The 20,599-nt window shown below is 35.1% G+C and overlaps 1 protein-coding gene across 1 annotated transcript in view; it reads right to left on the bottom strand.

Annotated features, from left to right (window-relative positions):
- The window catches only part of KIAA0825, a gene marked incomplete at its 3' end in the record, with an annotated part of 208,245 nt that extends 187,922 nt beyond the window's left edge, over positions 1–20,323 (bottom strand). The window contains exons 1-3 of the mRNA XM_080362066.1: positions 20,187–20,323; positions 10,696–10,864; positions 5,491–6,160 (exon numbers count right to left, since the gene is read on the bottom strand). Coding sequence (XP_080218192.1) covers positions 5,491–6,160; positions 10,696–10,864; positions 20,187–20,317 — 970 coding nt within the window. The 5' untranslated portion in view covers positions 20,318–20,323. The remainder of the gene's footprint in view (positions 1–5,490; positions 6,161–10,695; positions 10,865–20,186) is intronic.
- Positions 20,324–20,599: the final 276 nt, after the last annotated feature.

The raw sequence follows: 20,599 nt of genomic DNA, 5'->3' as shown, positions 1-20,599 counted from the left end.
AAAGATAATACAAGACTGGTTGTAGCCAATAATTGTGGCTCAAGAGATCACAAACTACTTAATTTAATGGAAGGATAAAAGCGAGTTTGAAACTAACATTCTTTATTTCAAAGGGAGGAAATGATAAACTAGGGGAAATAAAGCCACGTGCACACAAATGTAGAGGAGAAATCAAATTTCAGTCAAATGTGCACAACCAAAAACTCATATTTCAAGTTAGCTGGAAAACAAATTGCTGGAAATATGGAAGGATAAGTGACCTCAAAATAGACTTTCCTTACCAAGTAGCTTCACTTTACGTCCCACAGTTTCCATCATCTCAACAAGTTACTCTAAAACCCGTTTCTGTTCATGTTCTTAACACTACTGCTCAAATGCAGATCCTGTAAACAACGTTGAGTCCTTCTATTCAAGGTTAGATTTATGCCATATTCACATTAGGTGTTTGATGAACACAATATATTCCTTTAGCACTCATGAATACTTAAAGATAATAAATTTAAAGTATCAAAATTTAAGTCACAGTTTGCATTTGAATATACCTTTATAACAGAATATTCTGGAGAAAGAAAAGAGGAAGGAAGCCTGCTGGACACATAAGTAACGGGATGGTATATCGGGGCAAAAGGGTAAAATATCAAAATATCAATATTAAAATACACCAGTGAAGGTGATTCAATTACTATGTAGCTAAAAATGTACTTAGTCAAATCTGTATCACTTCAGTTTATCTCCCCTTTGCAATTATATTTTCTTAAAAATAATCACCTACTGATATTAATGAACATACTATATATTGCCTCTTTAAAAAAAAATCATGTAAGATTTTTGAAGTTACTAATTATGTAAATATATTAATATATATTTTATTGGCAAATGCCACTAGATTTGAGAGCCTATTTAAGGGTCACGTGCAAGTTTGCGATGAATGAAAATATTAAACCAATGAATCTCAATATGTCACAACAAATAAAACTCAAAGTTCTAATATCTGTTTAGTTTTAACCACAGGAAATTTAAAAATAGGTTAATTACATACGTATTTACAGTCTCACTGCATATATTAAAAAAATTATATAAATAAAACCAAGGGACATCTCCCACTAATACATAAAATGTGTATAATTTCATGGTTTTTAAGTTTCTTTGGCTGATGTCTTATCATTTATTAGAGTAGCTGTTTCCTCATCTAAAAGAGATGAAAGATTAAGATAGGTTAGTAATGCTTGATTAAACTAGCTTAACATTTTTGTAAACAAATGAACACAAAAAAGTTCAAAAGGTAAAAGCACAATCCACATTTAATAGACTTACTGCAAATGATTTTTGAGAAATATCACATAGAAAATTAAGCAAAAAATCAGATGAGAATAGCTGTATATCAGCTGTCTGCACAAATCCTTCCATGACAAATATGTTAACAGATACATAGTATTTTTAGTGGTGTTTTTTTTTAATACTGTAACATTACATAAACTTTTGAAAGACATATTTGATTAATACCATAGAAATCCTGAAACAACATCTTACAAAATTCCATCCAAAATAGTTGGAGGAGGCTCGGGAAGCATTCCTCTGATGTTACTTTAGCAGATTGGAAACACCGATGATGTGCTGAGAGCACACAGAGAAATTACGGCCCGTGCCAGATAAAAACCTATTACAATAACGTACCCCAGCTACTAATGGCTGAATCCTGGGGGATTAAAGGTATCAAGAGTCGCTGATTTATCTGGGAACAGGACCAAGTTATAACACAAACCCCCCTGCCCCCAGCAGAGCTGGCCATCAAAGATGCCAACTTCCAAGGAATTTGCCTCTTTTCATCATGTACCATTTTGCTGGCTTCTCTCAAACCACGCTCGCCCTCAATCCCGATAGACGGATACGGTCTCTATACAGTACCTGACAAATAACTATTCTAATGCAGCATGAAAACAAACATCTTAACTTGTTACTTCGCAAATAGATTGATACATATGAAATATTTTAAAGATTTATAAGATTTGTTATAAAGATTTATAACACTTGCTATATTATAACACCGCCTATATTTTCCTGACAGAAGCAGCTCATCTATATAAAGTTTATGGGAGGTTCTAGCGTTGTTTCCTTTTTTTCTGTTATTTTATTTCTCTCCTACGTAATAGGATCAATTATGGAAGTTCTTATGAAAAAAACAAACAAATTCGAAACCTCCCCACAAACAAAACAAAACCACAACAATACACACACACAAAAAAAAAAAGACAAAGAAACAAAACAAAACACCAACAAACCGAAAACCACATTTCCCCGAGGGTGGACTAATTAAACACAAACGCTTTTTTTCACCTCTGAGATAAAATTCCCAATTGAATGCCCTAAATTAAATTATTTTGCTGTTCTGAAATGTGCTGGTTTGGTGGTTCCCAGAAAACAGAGGCAACACGTATGAGAAAATAAGAAACACATTAGTATAAGTGTATTTCAGCTAAGAAAAAACAAACTTACTTTCCTCCCTTCCTTCCATAATCCAGCACGTCTTTTTTTTTGATACTCAACAAACGAGTATTACTGCCAAGGCAACCTGTTAAAGTTGTCTTTTAATTTAATGTATGTATAAATACAGACTTCCACTCTCAATTGTGAGAATTTAACAAGAGTTCCAAGCAGGAAAAGCCACTTGATGCTAAGAACTTGTCTACAGTTACAAACCTCCCAAAATCATTATTCTATAGGTTTTTTTTTCCAGAATAGTTATTTAAGTGTGAACTGCCTTGTAAACACTTTAATTCCAAAGGAAAAGTGCCTTTTTCTAACTTGGTGTGGTATATACACAGTACATTAAAACATTTAGAAGAGAGAAATCTCTTCCCAGAAAAGACTCTTCACATATGAGCTATTCAATAACGATTGGTTTAGGTAACGATACAAGTATAAACTTTTTTTGAGTTGATTAAAAACACCAAATAATCGGCTGTGACATGTTCACAAAATCTAGAAATTCTGCAGAAAACTATTAAGAGAGACTGCAGGCAAATCAGAGCTTGCCTCCCATACCAACCTCTTGAAGGAAAATAAGATGAAGTACTATACAGTGAAAAGATGAAAACATAAGCACGACAGGCACTGTGAATAAAGTAATTTTGAGGATTAAATTACATTAGCAAACAACACTTCTAGGCACATTTTATGGGTGCTAAGGGGGCAGATGCTGCACCTGCAAATCCGACCTTTAATGCCTTTTGAATAAAAAGAAAAATATTTTGTGGATTTTTGAAATACAGGGTTTTTTTTAAAATTAATTGCAGCAAATGTTTTAAAAGTTGCAAGCAGGTCCCAATATTTACTTTGTACATTTTAGTCTTCCTCTGTTGTTTTGAATATACAACAGAACGGTGCACTGGACATCTGTCCTGACAGATGTGCTGGCACAAAAACATATAAAGGTACATCTTGTGGCAAAGGAAATTTAAGCAATTACTATCTTAATAAACTGAAGGACCGTTCTCTTCCTTCTAGGAATATAGAAACAGTTAATGTGTGATTTTCTTATGGTCAACTTAATCGCCATGTCTTAGACGTAAAATGGGATAAATGAACTTCATCACCTTTGTGAGCTGTTTTGAGATTGAAATAAAAATTACGTTACAAACTTCCAGTTCCGCGCCGGTCATTTTTTGCCAGTGAATCCTTTCACTGACTCCCATCTCACAATGTAACTCAAAGATATATTTGTCATTGATTCCATAACTCAACATTACTCTGACACTACTCCTTGTTCCTCACCAACACTCCATCCCACTAATATATTAGCTCTATGTTTATCTTCTCATTCTTTCACATTATTTATCTGCGTGCCTTTCCCCTTGCCTTATCTTTCATATGTTTCACATATTCCTCTATATTGCAGCTCCTGTTGAAAAATTCTTTCTGGATTCTTTCTAGTGGAATTTATAGTTCACAGAATCACAGAATGGAGTGGGTTGGAAAAGCCCTGAGAGATCATCCAGTCCAACCCTTGGTCCAACTCCAGCCCATTGACCAGATCATGGCACTAAGTGCCATGTCTAATCTCAGTTTAAAAACCTGCAGGGCCGGTGAGTCCAGCACCTCCCTGGGCAGCCATTCCAATGCCTGACCACTCTCTGCACAGAATTGCTTTCTAATCTCCAGCCTCAATTTCCCCTGGCAGAGTTGAAGCCCATGGCCCCTTGTCCTATTGCTGATGCCTGGGAGAAGAGCCCAATCCCCACCTGGCTAGAACTGCCCTTCAGGTAGTTCTAGAGAGTGCTGAGCTCAGCTCTGAGCCTCCTCTTCTCCAGACTGAACAAGCCCAGCTCCCTCAGCCTCTCCCCACAGGGCTTGTGCTCAATTCCCTTCCCCAGTCTTGTTGCTCTTCTCTGGACCCTCCAGCACTTCAATCTCTTTCCTGAGCTGAGGGGCTCAGAACTGAACACAATTGACTTACATTAACATGTATATGAATTTTAAAACTCACAAGAACAGAATTTTCTTCTATGTAGACCTGGCAAATCATGATCCCATTCATCCTTGTATATGTTGTACAACCCAAAGATCTACCTTCTATTTCCGTATTTTTCACACGATTCTAAACTTTTAATATTTTCTGTCTGCAAACTACTTCACCTTTATGGAAGGCTATGTTTTAAACAAACAGCTCTTGCACTGAGGAGTGTTCAAAACTCTGCATTGAAAAAGCAATTACATACAATCATGCAATTATGTTATGAAAGTTTCCATTATGTATGACTTTTTTTCTAAAGACCTGATTCCTCCCTTTGTAAATTAGCATGTCAGACTCACCAACTGCAAAAAGAAAGTACAAAAAATAGCACATGAATAACAGCTTCCTTTCCTGTCTTAAATTCCTTATAACAAGAAGAAATGACCAGGTAACATTAATCCCAACTCACTGTACTTTCACAAGACTAGAAAACTTAAATGTTTTTGGGCCTTGTTTGCCCCCTCAATTTTTTTTTTAATTAAAGCTAGAACCTGCATAGTAATCTTTTGAATCATCTCTGATGTATGAACCTGTGCCTATTTCATGGTCATATTATTGTACAAACTTTCCTACAATCTTCTTTAAACTCCTGATAATTAAAAAAAAAAGTGGAGGTAGAAGACTGAAAAATTTGTGGTTTTTTGTTTTTTTAATCTGGATTAAATAGTTCTTATTCTATTATCTACTTCAGCAGTCAGAATAAGCTATACTGAAAAAATGACTACGACATGACAATGTTATCCAGTGAATTATAATGGAGTTTCTGTCTAATAAGCACAAGATACTCTCACTTTAAAACCTTCTTCGTCACAGTTCTGACACACTCTATAATTCAACTGCAGTAACATGTTTAAAACATAAAGCTGTAATGAATAATCTCAGGCCTCTCTCTTCATTGGAAATAATCAAGTATATTGAAAAAAAAACCAGTAGTATAATTAAAATAATATCTAACTACAATGAACACTAAGGATACTAACCCACAGCATGAACTGTTCCTCTATGCTTCTTTGAAATCTTGTTTGCCTTAACTACATGTAGAGCGTTTTCTTTGAACTGCAGCTCACAAAGTCTTTCAAGAAGAACTGTCATTTCTTCAGTGATGGTATCCAGATAAGTTTCGTTAATAAACTTCAATGATGAAGAAGGATCCATAGTTCCACTTAGTATATAAAAATCCTCTTTTATCATTGTGCACAATGTGGGGATGGAACTTTGGTAACCATGAACCACCTTATCGAAACTCGTTTCACCACAACTAGACAAAATACAGTTTTGCAGAAGATCGCTAACCACTTTATTCTGCACATTTTGATACTTCGTTAAGACTTCTGATTCAGGATAAAGAAACAAAAGTTGCTGTATGCACTGAGTTTTAAACTCCATTTGTTGTTGAAAAGCATTAGCACTTGCTCCTTCTTGACTTTGCAGTTTATTTATTAAAAATCGCCGAAGATGCAATCTCACGTCATCCCAGAGAGATTTCACATCCATGGTTGAACCATCCTCAATGGCATGAAGGGAAGATGTTAACTCGGAAGATGTCCCACTTGGAGTACAGGGAAATGAGACACCACACTGACTGGAGAGATCCAGGAGGAAGTGAAGTATCGTTTCTTCTTGGTTTTGCTCATTCTTCAGCAAGCTTTGCTAAGAAAGGTAAATCAGACAGTATTTTAGAAATGTTTCGTTAATTCTGGTTCATAAAATACACAGCTTCATGGTAGAGTGAGTACCAATTGTTTCCAATGCTAATTATCTTACCAGCAATTAAGAGATAGAAACAAATCAGTACGTGAACAACAGAAATAACGCAGCCTGTTTTCTCATGGATTTGCGCACCAATCCATCTCCTTGTCTAACTGCTCCAACAACTCACATTCCTCTTCCCATCTTTCTTACACCCTCAACCTCTTTTCTCAACCAATTCTAACCCACAATTCAAAGGAAACCTTTGGAAAGCTCATTAGGTAAGCCCTGGTAGCTTGTTTGTTGTGGTCCACAAACATCTTTGAAAGAAATTGCTACGAAAAATTACTCAAGATTTACATAGATAATCGACAGGTTTTTCTCATAAAACAAAGAGAGGAATTTACAAAACTGTTGCTATCTTCTGGCTCAGCAGGCAACCACCAAAAAGGCCATTCTGAAGGATAAAATAAGCTTCTCAGGACCCCCTTAAAGAACTAAAATTGGAGACTTGTGAAGAACTGAACAGGCTTAGATCACAAAGAGCAGAACAAGAAGCTGAGTATCCTGTCAAACCAAGATGCAGATGGATACATTAACAATATAGCAACCTCCAGATACATCTCAGCTATATGGGCTGGAGAAGATGAAGGGAGCCAGTTAACAAATCAGTTCATCATTTGCATGAACAAGGCATGTCCAAAATATGAGGAGAAGGCAACCCCAAAGTCCCATGGTCAACGGACACTAAAACTTCTTTCCTCTCTCCAAAAAACCCACAAAAACCCCAAACTTTTCCCACATCCCCAACATTTTTCCTACTGCAGGTCAGCTTTGGCCACAGTCCTAGGCTTATCCACTTATGTGGCAAAGCACATAGGGGTAGTTGTCCACACTCACATCCTGTATCTGGGTCTCCCCACAATGCTCCGTCCTGTAAAGCAAGGCTGCTAAACCAACTGTCCACAGCCTTCCACCTGCAGAATCACCCATTTATTAACCTACAGTCTTTGAGGAATCTTTTTTTCTCTTCCCATTTTGAAAGAGACAGAAATAACTCATATTTCTGTATGTTATTGTGTAAATATAATAATTTCCAAAACAAAAATGTTCAATTTTTCTACTATAGCAAGCTTTCACGATAATTCATAAAAATATTTAGAACAGAAACTTCAATGAGCTTTTTGGTTTTGCCCCATGGTTCTCAGTCCAAACATTTTCAATATCAGAACTCATGTTCTTTGCTCTGGATGATGCAAAACCATTGCAATCTTATGGGACAAAACAAGAGTTTAACCTTCCTATTGCCCTTTGCTCATTAGAAAAATTAAAAAAATAAAGACTTGCACCATAGTAGCTAATTCTGAACATAAGACAGAGAGTACGATTGTCTCCCATAAAGGAAAGTCTTAAAAATAATAAACCAGCTATTTTTCTTCTATTTTACATCTGTATTTCAGAATGCCTTGTATGATTTTTTCTGTTTTTGCTTACAAGCAGGAAACTCATGTGGAAGACAGAGTAACAAAGGAAGTTATTAGTCAAATATCATTCTCTAGTAGTATATGCATGTGATAGAAATACGTATCACTAGTTACAGTCTTAAACAATACATATCAATATGCAAATGCATAAGGCTGATTTGATTTTCTTTTATTGTCCACTGAAGTACTTTGCATGGTTTTGTGGCCCTGAAGAGAATGTGTCTCAGTGTAAACTGAAATCCTAATCACTAACCACCGTCTTGAAGAGTCCAGTCTCCACGGGTGGACTTCTGGAATTTAAAGGTTAATCTTTTTTAATTAATCATGCTCAAATACTATATTCTGAAATGAACAAAACAAGAGAAGCTGTCAGAACAGTGAAAGTAACTGATGTCTTTGGATGATGAATCCAAAATGCCTTGCAACCAAACCCCTACTACCGTTCTTTAAGGCTAAGCAGAAACAATTTTATCCATGAAAGCCAACAAGAATCTAAGTATTGTTTCAAGTCCTTCGCAACTTAAACTAAAGCATTACAAATAGGGATCTTGCAGATTCCATCTTAGACTTCGTGTTGCTCAAAAAAGAGCCCCTGAAGTGAACTCTGAAGTTCTGAAAACACAGTGTCATCAAGTCATTTTGAACTTTGCCTGTATTGACATAGGTTCTTCTTTTTAAAAATTAACCTGTAAAAATACTTTGAAAGACGATGCAAAGACTATCCAAGAGAAAAAAAATATCCAAATTAATATCCAGAACTTTTAGAGAAGCATGAAAAGTTCTCTTATGGGCACAGGAAGTTAGTGACAATAATATACAGGAAAATATTTGTGGTGTACCAACTGGACTACTGCCTTCCTATAGACTGTTTCCTATCTCATATCAATAGACAAATCCAATAAGATGAAAATTCTGTTAAAATAATATTTTGTCATTAGTTTAGCAGGAACAGAATTTAACAAAGATGTGTTCATGTACCTATTTGGCTTTTAAATATTTAGAATTACAACGCAATACACAGAATGACAAAATTTCACATAATGAACATTTTCAGGCTCCGTTTCCATGACAGTTCATGGAAATGCATGAGGATGCCAGGCTAACAATAAACCCAAATACAGCACCGCAACCAAAGCACATAGAGAACTCTGCACTATTTTTTTAAGTTGTTCCAGCAGCTTAAAAGATACACAAAATCCCTAACAAAATAAACACACATAATGAGTGATAACTATGAAAAGGGATATTGTCCTGAAGTAGAAGGAAGGTTACTATTACTGCAGAGGTATTACATGATACTTAATTAAAAGCTTGCAAGTGAGAAATTAAGTTAACTGGGTTAATTAGTTCAATGGATGCAAATACACAATTAAGAAAGGTCAGATTGTAATAATCTCATTAATGCTGAATATTATTGAAAATAGTTTACTGCAGACCTGTTTATCGTACAGATGGATTCTCTATGCTAATAGATATACACTAATACACTTTACATTTGTAGTCATCTAAGAAGCCACAAGCCTGGAAATAGTGATGTCCTAGTTCCCGAGCTCCATAGATGTTTTCCTGATAAACTGTGCAGAATTGAGATTTCAGGGCTTCTCGCACAGACCCATTCCCAAGGCTTAACTGGACACTACAGCCCACAGGCAGTCAGTAAACTGAGAAAATGAAGAGCTAGAAAGCACATATTGTACACAACACATCCAAAGTGTCCCAGAGATGGGGACATTTTGGTGTTTCCCAAACAAATGCCGCCACCTGGTGTTCAGGTACACGGCTTGAGACCTTGGGGATGGATGGACGCAGGGAATGGACACAAGTAAGTCATCATTGCCATGTCCTGATCTAAGCGGGGCTTAGTAAATACCTAACTGGACTAAAGAGAATAACAAAAAACATCGTGAGTCAGGGTTTTCTGAGATTCTCTCATTTTGTCTAGACCAAGTATGACACGTAACAGCCTCTAACACCCTTAAGTGGCATGATTAACAGCAACACTCATACAGATCACCTGAGTTAGAAGGGGACAAAATCACTTCTTGACCACACTAAAAAGCCTGTGTTTCTAGAGGTGACTTCCTCATCTGACACAGCTTAATATCCAGTGGATTCAAGGGTGACCAAAAGATCAACGACCAGTTCTAAGAGTTAAAAAAGGAGAGGCAATTTTATGAAGCTTGAGGTCTAGCCAGGAGATAGTCCCAAAGGAGAAAAGACTCCACTTCTCCACAGCAGTTTTCCTCTGCCAACAGTGTCAATCTCAGCTTAAAAGTGCTCATGTCCTACAACCAAACCACGACATGGAAGTGACACTTAGACACATGTACATCATATAAAGAGACACACATGGAGTTTATATATAAACTTTAGGCTGTTGTTTACTGAAGTATTAATTCTTCACTTATCCAGATAATTAAATTTTGCAGACTTCCGATTCCACAATTACATTCTAAGGTAATTTTTTAATAAAAATTTGGGATAAAAATGCCTTCTGCGATTATGAAGTGAAATTTGATTTCTGGTTATGTCTACTTGTACAGCTTGCTAGGATAATGGGTGTAGCTCCTGCATTTCTAATTAGAAAAAACAGATATAATGTTAATGCTTAAATAATGCAACAAGGACAATAATCCTTATTAGAGAAGTTAAATTCATACTGATACAAGAGAAGAACAAGCACTAAGAGTAACAGACTCATTGTACACAGTGACTTCAGACATTTTTAACCAACATGTGCTTATAAAACAGTCCTAGCAGTGCTGAACATGTGGTTGTATCATGGAAAGATTTTGTCCCAAGTTTGTCTATTTAAGGCATGATCAAAAGGAAACAAAACTCCCTGCTGCGAACATAAAAACAGTACTAAGCCTTATAATAAAATTTCTGAACTATCCCCACCGCAGAGAAGACTCAGATGACAAAACTAATTAACCTCAAAGAAAATAAAACAACACAACAACCCACCCATCACACAACCAAATATTAAAGTCCTCAGTAAACCATTTTTACCAGGGTCCTGAGGAATTCCATCAGCTCTCCATGATGTGTAGAAGAAGGTCTGAGGGAACTGAAACTGCAGCTGTTGAGCCACTGAAGGCAGTCAGTCGTGCTCTGTAGCATTTCATCAGTACATATTTCATTTACTTCTGATTGCAGGTCTTTAATACACTGTTCTATGCTACAAAAAACAAAAATTCATGAGATAAACACATTTTATGGATTTCATATTTTAAAAACTACTTCAAATCAATGTAACACTAGTCCTTCTTCACAGATCAAATTACTCTCACAAAATATGGCCTAAATTTGCAGAATTAACGTTTAAACACAGTCGAGCCAGAGCTAAAATAAATCCCCCTCAGGCCAGACTGTACTGTTCTCAGTAAGACTAAGTATGGCCTTACTTCTCAAATAATCTTGTATTTTTTAATGAAGTAGTTAGTGAATAAGACATCATCCAACTTAAGATCTGGTCCTTGGTGCTTAATTATCTAAAGCAGAGAATATAAACCAAGTCAAAAGCACATTCAAAGGCAGATGTGTCATTTTGCTCCATTAACCACCAGCAGTTGTTTTATAAGACATACATATATTAACGACTTCTCAAAGACCCAGTGACACAACAGAAAATGCTGAAAAGAATTTTAGTCGGTTGTGCTGAGAAAGCAGATATTTGCTTTTTGGCTTTTGTGATTAGAATATTCGAAAAAAACCAGAGTTTGTTTTCCACTCCTTAACATTCACCTAGAAGCATAATCCTGTTTATGAAATAAGACGTGGCTGGTATGGTTGCTACAGGGGTTTCAGATGCAAAAATCAGAAGAACAACTAAATACCCAAAATGATTTTATTTCATTTTTATTTGTGTGGACACTTACACAAAACAAAGCAATCAAACAAAAAAAACCCAGAAAAAGTAAAAAACTGCATATTTTCCTACAAAAATACCATTTCAGTATTTCAGAACTACTTTTTTTCCTTTTTTTTTTTTTTTTAATAATGTTTAATATTTTACATACTTTCAGTTAGAAAAACAGTATTGACTGGATCTAGGCAGATCTAAGTTTAATCCAAACAGAGCCAACAATAAGCCTGATGCCAGCTTTGGTTTATTGAAGTGCAGAGTGATTCTCACTACCACCAGAATTTTATTTTGGAGTACATTATTTATTCCATTTATGTTCTTACAGCTGATAAGGGATACAAATCTAATGCAAATTAAAATGTAGTTCTTTCTATCTCTGTAGAGTTACAGAATCAGATGAGACTCAGGTCTTTACAGGTATTTGAACGTCAGATACTTCTGATAGTATCACTTTCTATTTTCATGACATCGACCAAACAAACTTGTCTATTATCTTGCCCCTTGCCTCTCCATTTTATAGAGACGTAGTATGGCTGCTTTCTTTACCTGCTTTCTTTACCTACATTTTCAAACTTGATGAGTTTTGGGAAATGAACAAGATTGCAAAAAAGGAGCAGAAGAGGAAAAAAGGACAAGAGGGGAGGGAAGAAACTGAAACCCAAATCAAATCTTTAAGTGTATTACAAGCCATGACAAAAATATCAAATTAAAGTCCTGCAGTTAGGAAAAAAAAAAAAAAGGAATACTATTATCAAAACTATTTTTTTTTTTTAAATTAGATAGTAATCTTGAATTATTTTTTTCCAATAACTTCTCTGTACGGGAAAAGGTGTTTTCCAAGACATGTCATCTTTTTTGAGTAAAAATATTTTTTATTAAAAATATAATCTGCTTTGAATATGAAATTAAAAAAAAATTAATTTTAAACACTATTTACCCATATCAATTTGCAACAAGAAATCAGTGATGAAAGGCCATTCTGCACATCACCCACTGACTATACTTTGTCACCTAATTCTGCCTGCAGTGCTGTTTTCAGGATGTGGAAGAAGCATCTATTTGATTTTCTACTGGATCTTCTCCTTTATTGAGTGATTTGCACTTGATTATTTTACAGATGTTATGCAATGTACCCTAAATTCCTACAAGCTGTCTGATTCTGATAAACAGCAATAAAGTAAATCAGTGTCATCCATACCTTTGGGAACCGAGTCGGTTAGTTTGAACTGACATTTTAAAAAAACAGTGGAAAAAAAAATAAGGAAATGATCACACTAAATTAAGCTCATAGCTAAACAATACTCTGCATTTCCTTTTATTTTTGAGTTTCCTACAACAGGCACAAAAGAGAGAAGTACATTTTTTCTGAGAATGCCATCACGACATCATCTATGATAGGTCTCACTTTGTGCCTTTTTTTAAAACACAGTACTAAATAATAACAAACTGAATATGAAAACTGCATCAACTACAATTATTGAATGCAAGAATGATCATAAGAATGTGAACTGCAGAAGTGTAGTGTTTTGAATGTCAGACAAAAAATACATAAGTTGTTTCCAAAACTATGACTATAGAACTTCTGAAAAAAAAAAAAAAATTCATCAAAATAAGCATGCCATTTTGAGCAGCTTATTTTCCCATATTTAATCGTATTAATTAAAAATCATGGATATATTTGCTTTGTGTTTAAAATACATGAGGTAAACCATTCAAAATGCTTCTATGAAAATCAAGTCACCACATTTTACAGCTGCCTTATCTTGTCCAAGGGTCTACTGTTAGTCTGTGCCTATCCGTCTCAATTAGGAACCAGTTTTTGCACCCATATTTGACACAGGAATCTGTCTGCAAGCCAACAAACCACAACCTATGAACAGGCTACAGCCTTCTCATGACCAGGTACTTTGGTAATTTGTCCCAACGCTGATAAGGGAATTAGGCAGATAAATTTCAGTGGCCCTCCCTGTGGGTACAAATCATGGTAAGTCTGTTCATTTTATTTAATCCTTTTATTCCAATAAAGTAAACAATTAATTAGGACTAAAACTCTTCTCATTGAATAAAAATATTTTCATTCTGCTTACTTGACAGTATACTGTAGGCAAACACGGTCTCAAAAACACTGGTGTTTCTTTTCTGATTTTTGTCAAAATTCAATATTACATGAACATGCTTAGATTTAAAACAACAACAGAAAACAAAATGTTAAGGTATATCAGAATATTTTCATAATCTCTAGCAGTTTGTGACACAAGGACTTAAATCAGATAGTGTTCTAGGATTTAACAGCCATCGATTAATTTTTCTTCCATAGATTATTCCACTTTTCTTTGAACCTGTGCAAGTTTTCAGTCAGAAACAGGAAAAATAGTCACCAAACTACTAAACAAGGAGTGGAACATAAAAGCTCAAAGAAAAAATTAACGTTTCTCTGTAGCGAAGAAATGTGATAGTAGTGCTCGTATGCTTTTTGTAAAATTGACCCATTTTTCAACAAAAAAATCTTCAGTCCTGCACAAAGAGTATTTTGAGCCTTTGTGGGCATATCAATGCTGCGGTTAGTACTAATGGTATATACCACTAAGCCAGTGAAAATTATTTCACTGAAATAGCTTCTCATTTTTAAAAGTGAGGGGTTTTTTGTGGTTCTTTTTTTTGGTTGGTTGGTTGGTTTTGCTTGTTTATGTTTGTTTGTTTTACACACTAAGCAAAGTCCTGTAACATAACCAGTGTGCACATTACAGTGCTTTTCTGGAGTAGCGTGTCAATACCATTTGGTAAGTATTCCCACTATAAAGAGAGTCTCGATTTGAGAACTCCTAGGTGCTCTTATTTATTAAATATATAACAGTTTTTAGGAACAACCTAATCATGTGGAGAGAACTTTTCAAGTGGCTGCATCAATGGATAAACAGTCGCAGACCAAGTGCTATAATGGAACTGATCATGTAAGCACTGTCACACTGATACAACATTATTTTGAAAAGCATAATATCAAAACGAGGGTTGCTGTCTTCATATATCATTTTCCATTGCCTCAGATTACTATGAGTAAGTTGAAGGATGATCTTCTAACTCCTTTCAATTTCTAACAAGCACTGTTTCAATTTATTTCATGTAGCATATGGAACAGCCATAAAATGACAATGAGATTGGTTAAATTAAACTGCTAAGCTATAAAGTGAAATTATCTTTAAACTTCACGTTACTTATGCTTAACATCCTCATATTCATGGAGATCTGATTTTAGAATCAGAGTTTACATGTCTGTTATTACGAACAGTTTGTTATAAACGTAAGCAAGTATTTTTTCCACCGTTTCTTGAAGATAGGAGCACAAATATAGTACTACTTTGCTATTATCATGTATATTCATTGAAAAGCTTGACTGCTAGCACAGCATTTTATAAAAAGTCAGTCATATCATTTGGAAACGTGTGTCAGAAGACCTGCTGTACACTTCAAGTAGATCCAACGCTTTGGGAAATACTTTTACCGGTGTAATTCCCACAGGCGTTTTCCTTGTTGTTACATTTCCACGTGGAAACAGACATTTTGCTTTATTTAGTGAAAGCTGACCTGGCAAAAAGGAAATATTAAGAAAATTACACATGATCTACAGACTATTTCCTGAGGTCATTGCTGGCACCTCAACACTACTGTGCGTTAATTAAGGGATTTCTGAAATTCTGAAAAAAAAAAAGAGATTATTATGATTCCAGGCTGATAATGATGTTCAATTCTAGTTGATACAACCACCAACTTATTCTTTCTGGAACGCCCATTTTCTTCCTCTCATTAACCCAACTGCATAAGCAGTTGAAATTTCTTTTTATATTTTACAATGGTGACCTCAACAACAGAGGAGAAAGCTAGAAAGTAAAGCTGCCAGTGCTAATAATACATAATAATGCAATAATATTTTCAATCTGACTTCTATTCAAAATAAGACCAATAAGAATGGAGCCAAACAGTATTTTGTAAGCATCAATATGAAGCTGAAGGAAAATCTGACTACAAAGACTTTACCTCTTCAAGTAAATGCCATTAAGACAAACAGGTCTTGATGCTTGTTTTGAAAACCAGCAGTTAATTAAAATATGAGTCTGAAAGTTACAGGCTTATTATAAAGTTAAAACCTTGAAAAAAATAAGTTCTTAAAATTCTTCCTGTAGTAATTTGGGGCCTTAAACAAAAATGCAAATCTTGCTTCAAGGACTTTGCAAACTATTTCATATCTCTAATTTGCTACTTACAGAATATATCCACTGAAACTGTAAATTAAATATAACACTGAAACTAGAGAGAAAGAGAAGAGTGATGACTTCGCTGCACCCCAGCAAGAGCAACTCAACAGCTGAACCCCATGAGAACCATCAGCCTTACCTGAAGCACTGCCCACCTTTAATTTCCAACCTTGTTGTAAAGACCTGAGATATTTCAGCCCACAAGACGTAAGCTTTGCCTCAATAAGTTATTTCAGAAGACTGGCAATAAAACGTAGGAGTCCTTCAAATCTATTGGCCAAAACATGATAGTGAAAGACAATGGCTAAAAAATCCATTGTCTCATGTATTCTCAAATGAAATGAACTGGGGTGTTTCGCAGTGCAGTCATGGACCTGATTACAGCTTCTGTAACCACCTCAGACACTCACTCAGTTATAATTATTGTAAATTGCGGTTAAGAAACTGTGTATGTATTAAAATAGCCAATCTCTGGGAAACCATGCTGTCCAGTTAGCAAGGTGGGAGGAAACAACTAACCCAAGCTCCATGATCACACAAAAAGACAACACAGGATGAATAGGAATAAAATTAATTCCTTTCGCAGCGTAGTTCCTCATTCCCAGCAATTAGCCCAAGGCAGAGCCTAGATAGATACCATTTTTACAAGGTTTTAGTAACTTTATTCTAATACCTTTATAGGTACTAAATTCTCAACTAAATTCTACAGTAATGCACCTGTATAGCAAGCATATTACATTCACACAGAAGAGTTAAATTCTTTTTGAGAGCTGTGATAAACATTAGGTCTGAGTAAAACTGATAAAATTATAAATTTTATTCCTCTACTATCAGCCCTAGCTTGAAATTCTTCCAAATATTCAACCACTACTGGGTTTTTGGATGGAGATGCCAAGATTTTTGCTAATTCTCCTGAATAACAGGAAAGTGACGTGTAGCTGCTTCCTGAAAATTCCAGAGAGGAATAAACCCAAATCTTCAAAATAAAAGAGAAAGACAACTGTTACAGGACACCTCAGTCTAAAAACACACAGGCCTTTGCATACTCTAATTCCAATACAGGAAAATGCTCAAATCCCTGTCTGAAACTCTTCCTTCCCTTTGTTGTGAGGTATTGATAGCGAGAAGTGTTTCTATACAAGCAGAAATGTCATGATCGCCAACTGGAAAATGTCACACTAACATCCTTATTGAGGTATCTTCCAGATACTTAGTTGCCCGAATAATTATTATAATTTATACTAAATAGTTACAGTACAACGTTCAATGCTATAAGCACTTATTAGCATTGACCTCACTGGGTGCTTCCAAAAACGACCTTCATCAAAATCACAGATGACTGAATTACTGTTCATTACAGAGAGGGACAGGTTGGAGTCTTAACAGATCGAAGCCAAATTAAGCCTTTGCAAAAAGGTTCACAAGAAGAGAGTCTGCAGTGCATTGTGGAGTTACAATTACTAGTAAATAGTTTTGTTGAATTCTGAGTAATCGTTCTGTTGAATATGTAGAACACCTCACGCTGTCCTACAGCCTCACAGAATCTATTGCCACTTCGTCGCCACCAAAGCAAGAACCGAATACACAAAATAATCAACTGCTGAACAGATTTCATGCTTACAATCACTTGCAAGTTATGCACTGTAAGCTTGGTTTCAAGCTCTGCCCCTGATTTTTTGCTTCAGAGTATTAAACATCAGCAGAAAGTTTAGTTCTGTGGATTGCTCAAAAATTAACACTTACTAATCTTTAATCCTCCATTTAGGAAAAAACAGCTCAGTTTTGATCAACAGTAGAAGTGAAACCAAATTGCAATGGGAATAACTGAAGACTAACGGCCATCCTGATGAAAATATGAATACAACTTCACATTTCAGAATAACCAGAGACTACACATGCAACTCACCACTAATGATAACAGTTTTGTGAGTTCGTATTCATCTGCTTCTATAAACAGCTGTAAAAATGAAGTTAACATTCAAGTGTAGTAAGAGCTCTGTTATATAATAGTGAATAAATGAACTCCTTACTGCCCTAAACTTACAAATAAAATAATTTTGCCGAGATGGGTTTTTTTGTTATAGCACCAAATGGAATTGGTAAAATACAAAAATACTGAAGGTAATTCAACTGCTGGAAACCATATCTGATTTGTCGTGCCACACAATTTTATAAAAGCTATTCAGTTGGAAGGCAATAAATGAGCATTCAAGTGATTTACACACTTTTGGATCATAATTTTTTACACAATGTTTTATTTTTAAAAATATATATATGCTGTATACTATTATGTTTATTCTCTGTGGTATAATACAATCATAAATCTATCTGATGAAAAATGGATTGTATTCCAATTGTATCACCATAGCGTATAGAGCTGCTCTTATCATACCACTTACAAAGATCAATGGTAACTTGAAAATGATTTCATTCCATGCTACCTCTAATATATTAGCAATAAAAGGACTCTTTTTAATTTAAAAGTCACATCAGCTGCTGTCCATCTTCTTTTAAACTCCTCTTCATTTCTGAAACTGACATATTACAGGAGCAAAATATCAACTTGGTAACTGCAGGGCTACTTTCTGATTTTCCTTGTGAAAATTAGTTTAAAAACTAGCTTAAGTGTCAATTCAGCAGAAACACGAAGCTTTTCCTGATGTGCACTGCTGTGTACCACACCCTAATCCAATTTCTTGCGCTCCTTGGACAAAATATTGTTTGGATCTTACAAAACTTTTACTGAGAGGCCCTTCCAGTTTTTAGGACTATGTACCTAAGACAAGGACACTCAGCCATCTTAAAAATGTACAAATATTTCCACTGAGACATTGTTAATGTAAAATGTAATATAAAATTTTAACTGATATAAAGTACCATTAGAATAACAGTTGTCCTGCTTTCTCATGGCCAGAATTTTCTTAGCCAGGCGCATACATTTTATACATATCTGAAACAAATCCAAAAACTCATTCTTATCTAACTCTCAGGCTGCCTCTGTATAATGATGACAAAATCACTCCTACTTAGTAGCTGAAGAGGTGACAACACATCTGCCAAAAATGTTGTTTTTTCCCAGATATGCAACACCATATGAACTCAAAACTTAAGTACCTATAGCTGTGTTATGACATCAACTAAACTGTAAGTATCTACATTTCACTGATGTCAATAGCTGGAAATTTGTTGTATGAAACTGCACTACGCAGTGGTCCAAAATACCGTATTTCGCAGATCATCATCGTCACTGCTACCCTGGGATTATGGCTGTCACAAGGACATTTGTGAATACTAAGTTTTTAAATGAAAATGTTCAAAATGTGAGATAAGAGCAATATAAATAAGAAGCCTGAAAAATCTCTCAGCCTAGCATAAGGAATATGAGTAATTCAAAGATGACCTAAATCAGTTTTCAGTGAGTTTACCCCATTCTTCAGGGAGCTGTTTGGGAGCAAACAAAGACCTCTCACAAATGGGAGCTTCGTTAAAATTACACAATCTTAAAACACGATGGGCATTCCTTGAACTCATACAACTCCATGACGTGCACTGTTATCCAAAGGCAAGTACTTTCAAAGTTTAATACAAAATTATGCTATTTGTTGCTTCTCTGAACGTAGATTTGTTTTTTAAAGGGGCAATTAGCTTATTTGCCTAAGGGCATCTTTCACAGATCCATGTATTTTAAAGGTACTGAAGTGTTTAGCCACAAAACACCGGCACCACTTTTCAAATAAGGCACAGAACCTCCTTGAGCTGGTTTTTTTTTGTAGTCATACAAAAATTCACATAAAAAACCACCCTTTCAGCACTGCACTGTTGCTATACCACTGAGTTTTGGAAACCAGTATGTTACAAAGAAGTGGACAATGAAATACATTACAAAACAAATTCTAGTTAGAAAATCTTCTACTGCAGCATAAAAGTTCAACTGAAATAAGTAAAATAAAGGCTTATATAAGGACTATTATATATATTAACTTACTTGCTTTTTCTGCTTCCATTAGAAATGCTTAAAGAACACACAGAGTTCAAGTTTTTCTTTTCTGTGAAATTCTGTAGCTCTTTTAGTGAATAAAAATTCTACCTCATAGCTGTAGGAAATACAACTGTCATGGGAATACATATTTTCTTCCTACACTATCACACCTACTGCAATAATTCCTAAGATTAAGATGATTCAACTGTTAAAAATACCATGCAGAGAAAGACCATAGCACAAAAATTATATGGCATTAAAAAATTGTTGAATGCTCAAGTGGTTAAGGTAAAATTACTACTGAAATAATTATCAGCATTTTAAATTACAACTAGAAAGAAAAGTAATATTTTCTAAATGTAATGACTTTCACTACTATTTTGGATACAAATAGAATACTATTTACCTAGAAGAATTCTTCTTTATTTTTTCATCAAGATCACTAAGGACTTGTTGAAACTCCAATTCTCCAGGAAGGATATTTAACAAACAGTCTAAATTGGAAGAATCTAGAGAATATTCTCCTCCCCATTCCATTTTCAAAATCTGCAAAATAAATACAGACAAGTGGTTAAATAATGAAAAAATTCAGACTAGAAGTATCAAAATACACACCATTCAGCTCCTTGAAAATACTGGATTAATAAGGGAAACATTTATGTAGTGAGATATAAAACAGTGTTGAATAGTAAACCTTGTGCATGATTCTGAGTAGAATGCTACAGAGAGGGACCCCCATAAAATAAAAGCAGACATAAATTTCCTAATACCTTGTCTTTTCTGGTTTAAAAGGTCAGTTCTTTTACCTTCATCCAAGCA

The sequence above is a fragment of the Nesoenas mayeri genome (genome assembly GCF_963082525.1).
Source record: "Nesoenas mayeri genome assembly, chromosome: Z".
Taxonomy (NCBI): domain Eukaryota; kingdom Metazoa; phylum Chordata; class Aves; order Columbiformes; family Columbidae; genus Nesoenas; species Nesoenas mayeri.
The sequence above is the reverse complement of the archived record's forward strand: the minus strand, read 5'-3'. Positions and strand labels throughout refer to the sequence as shown.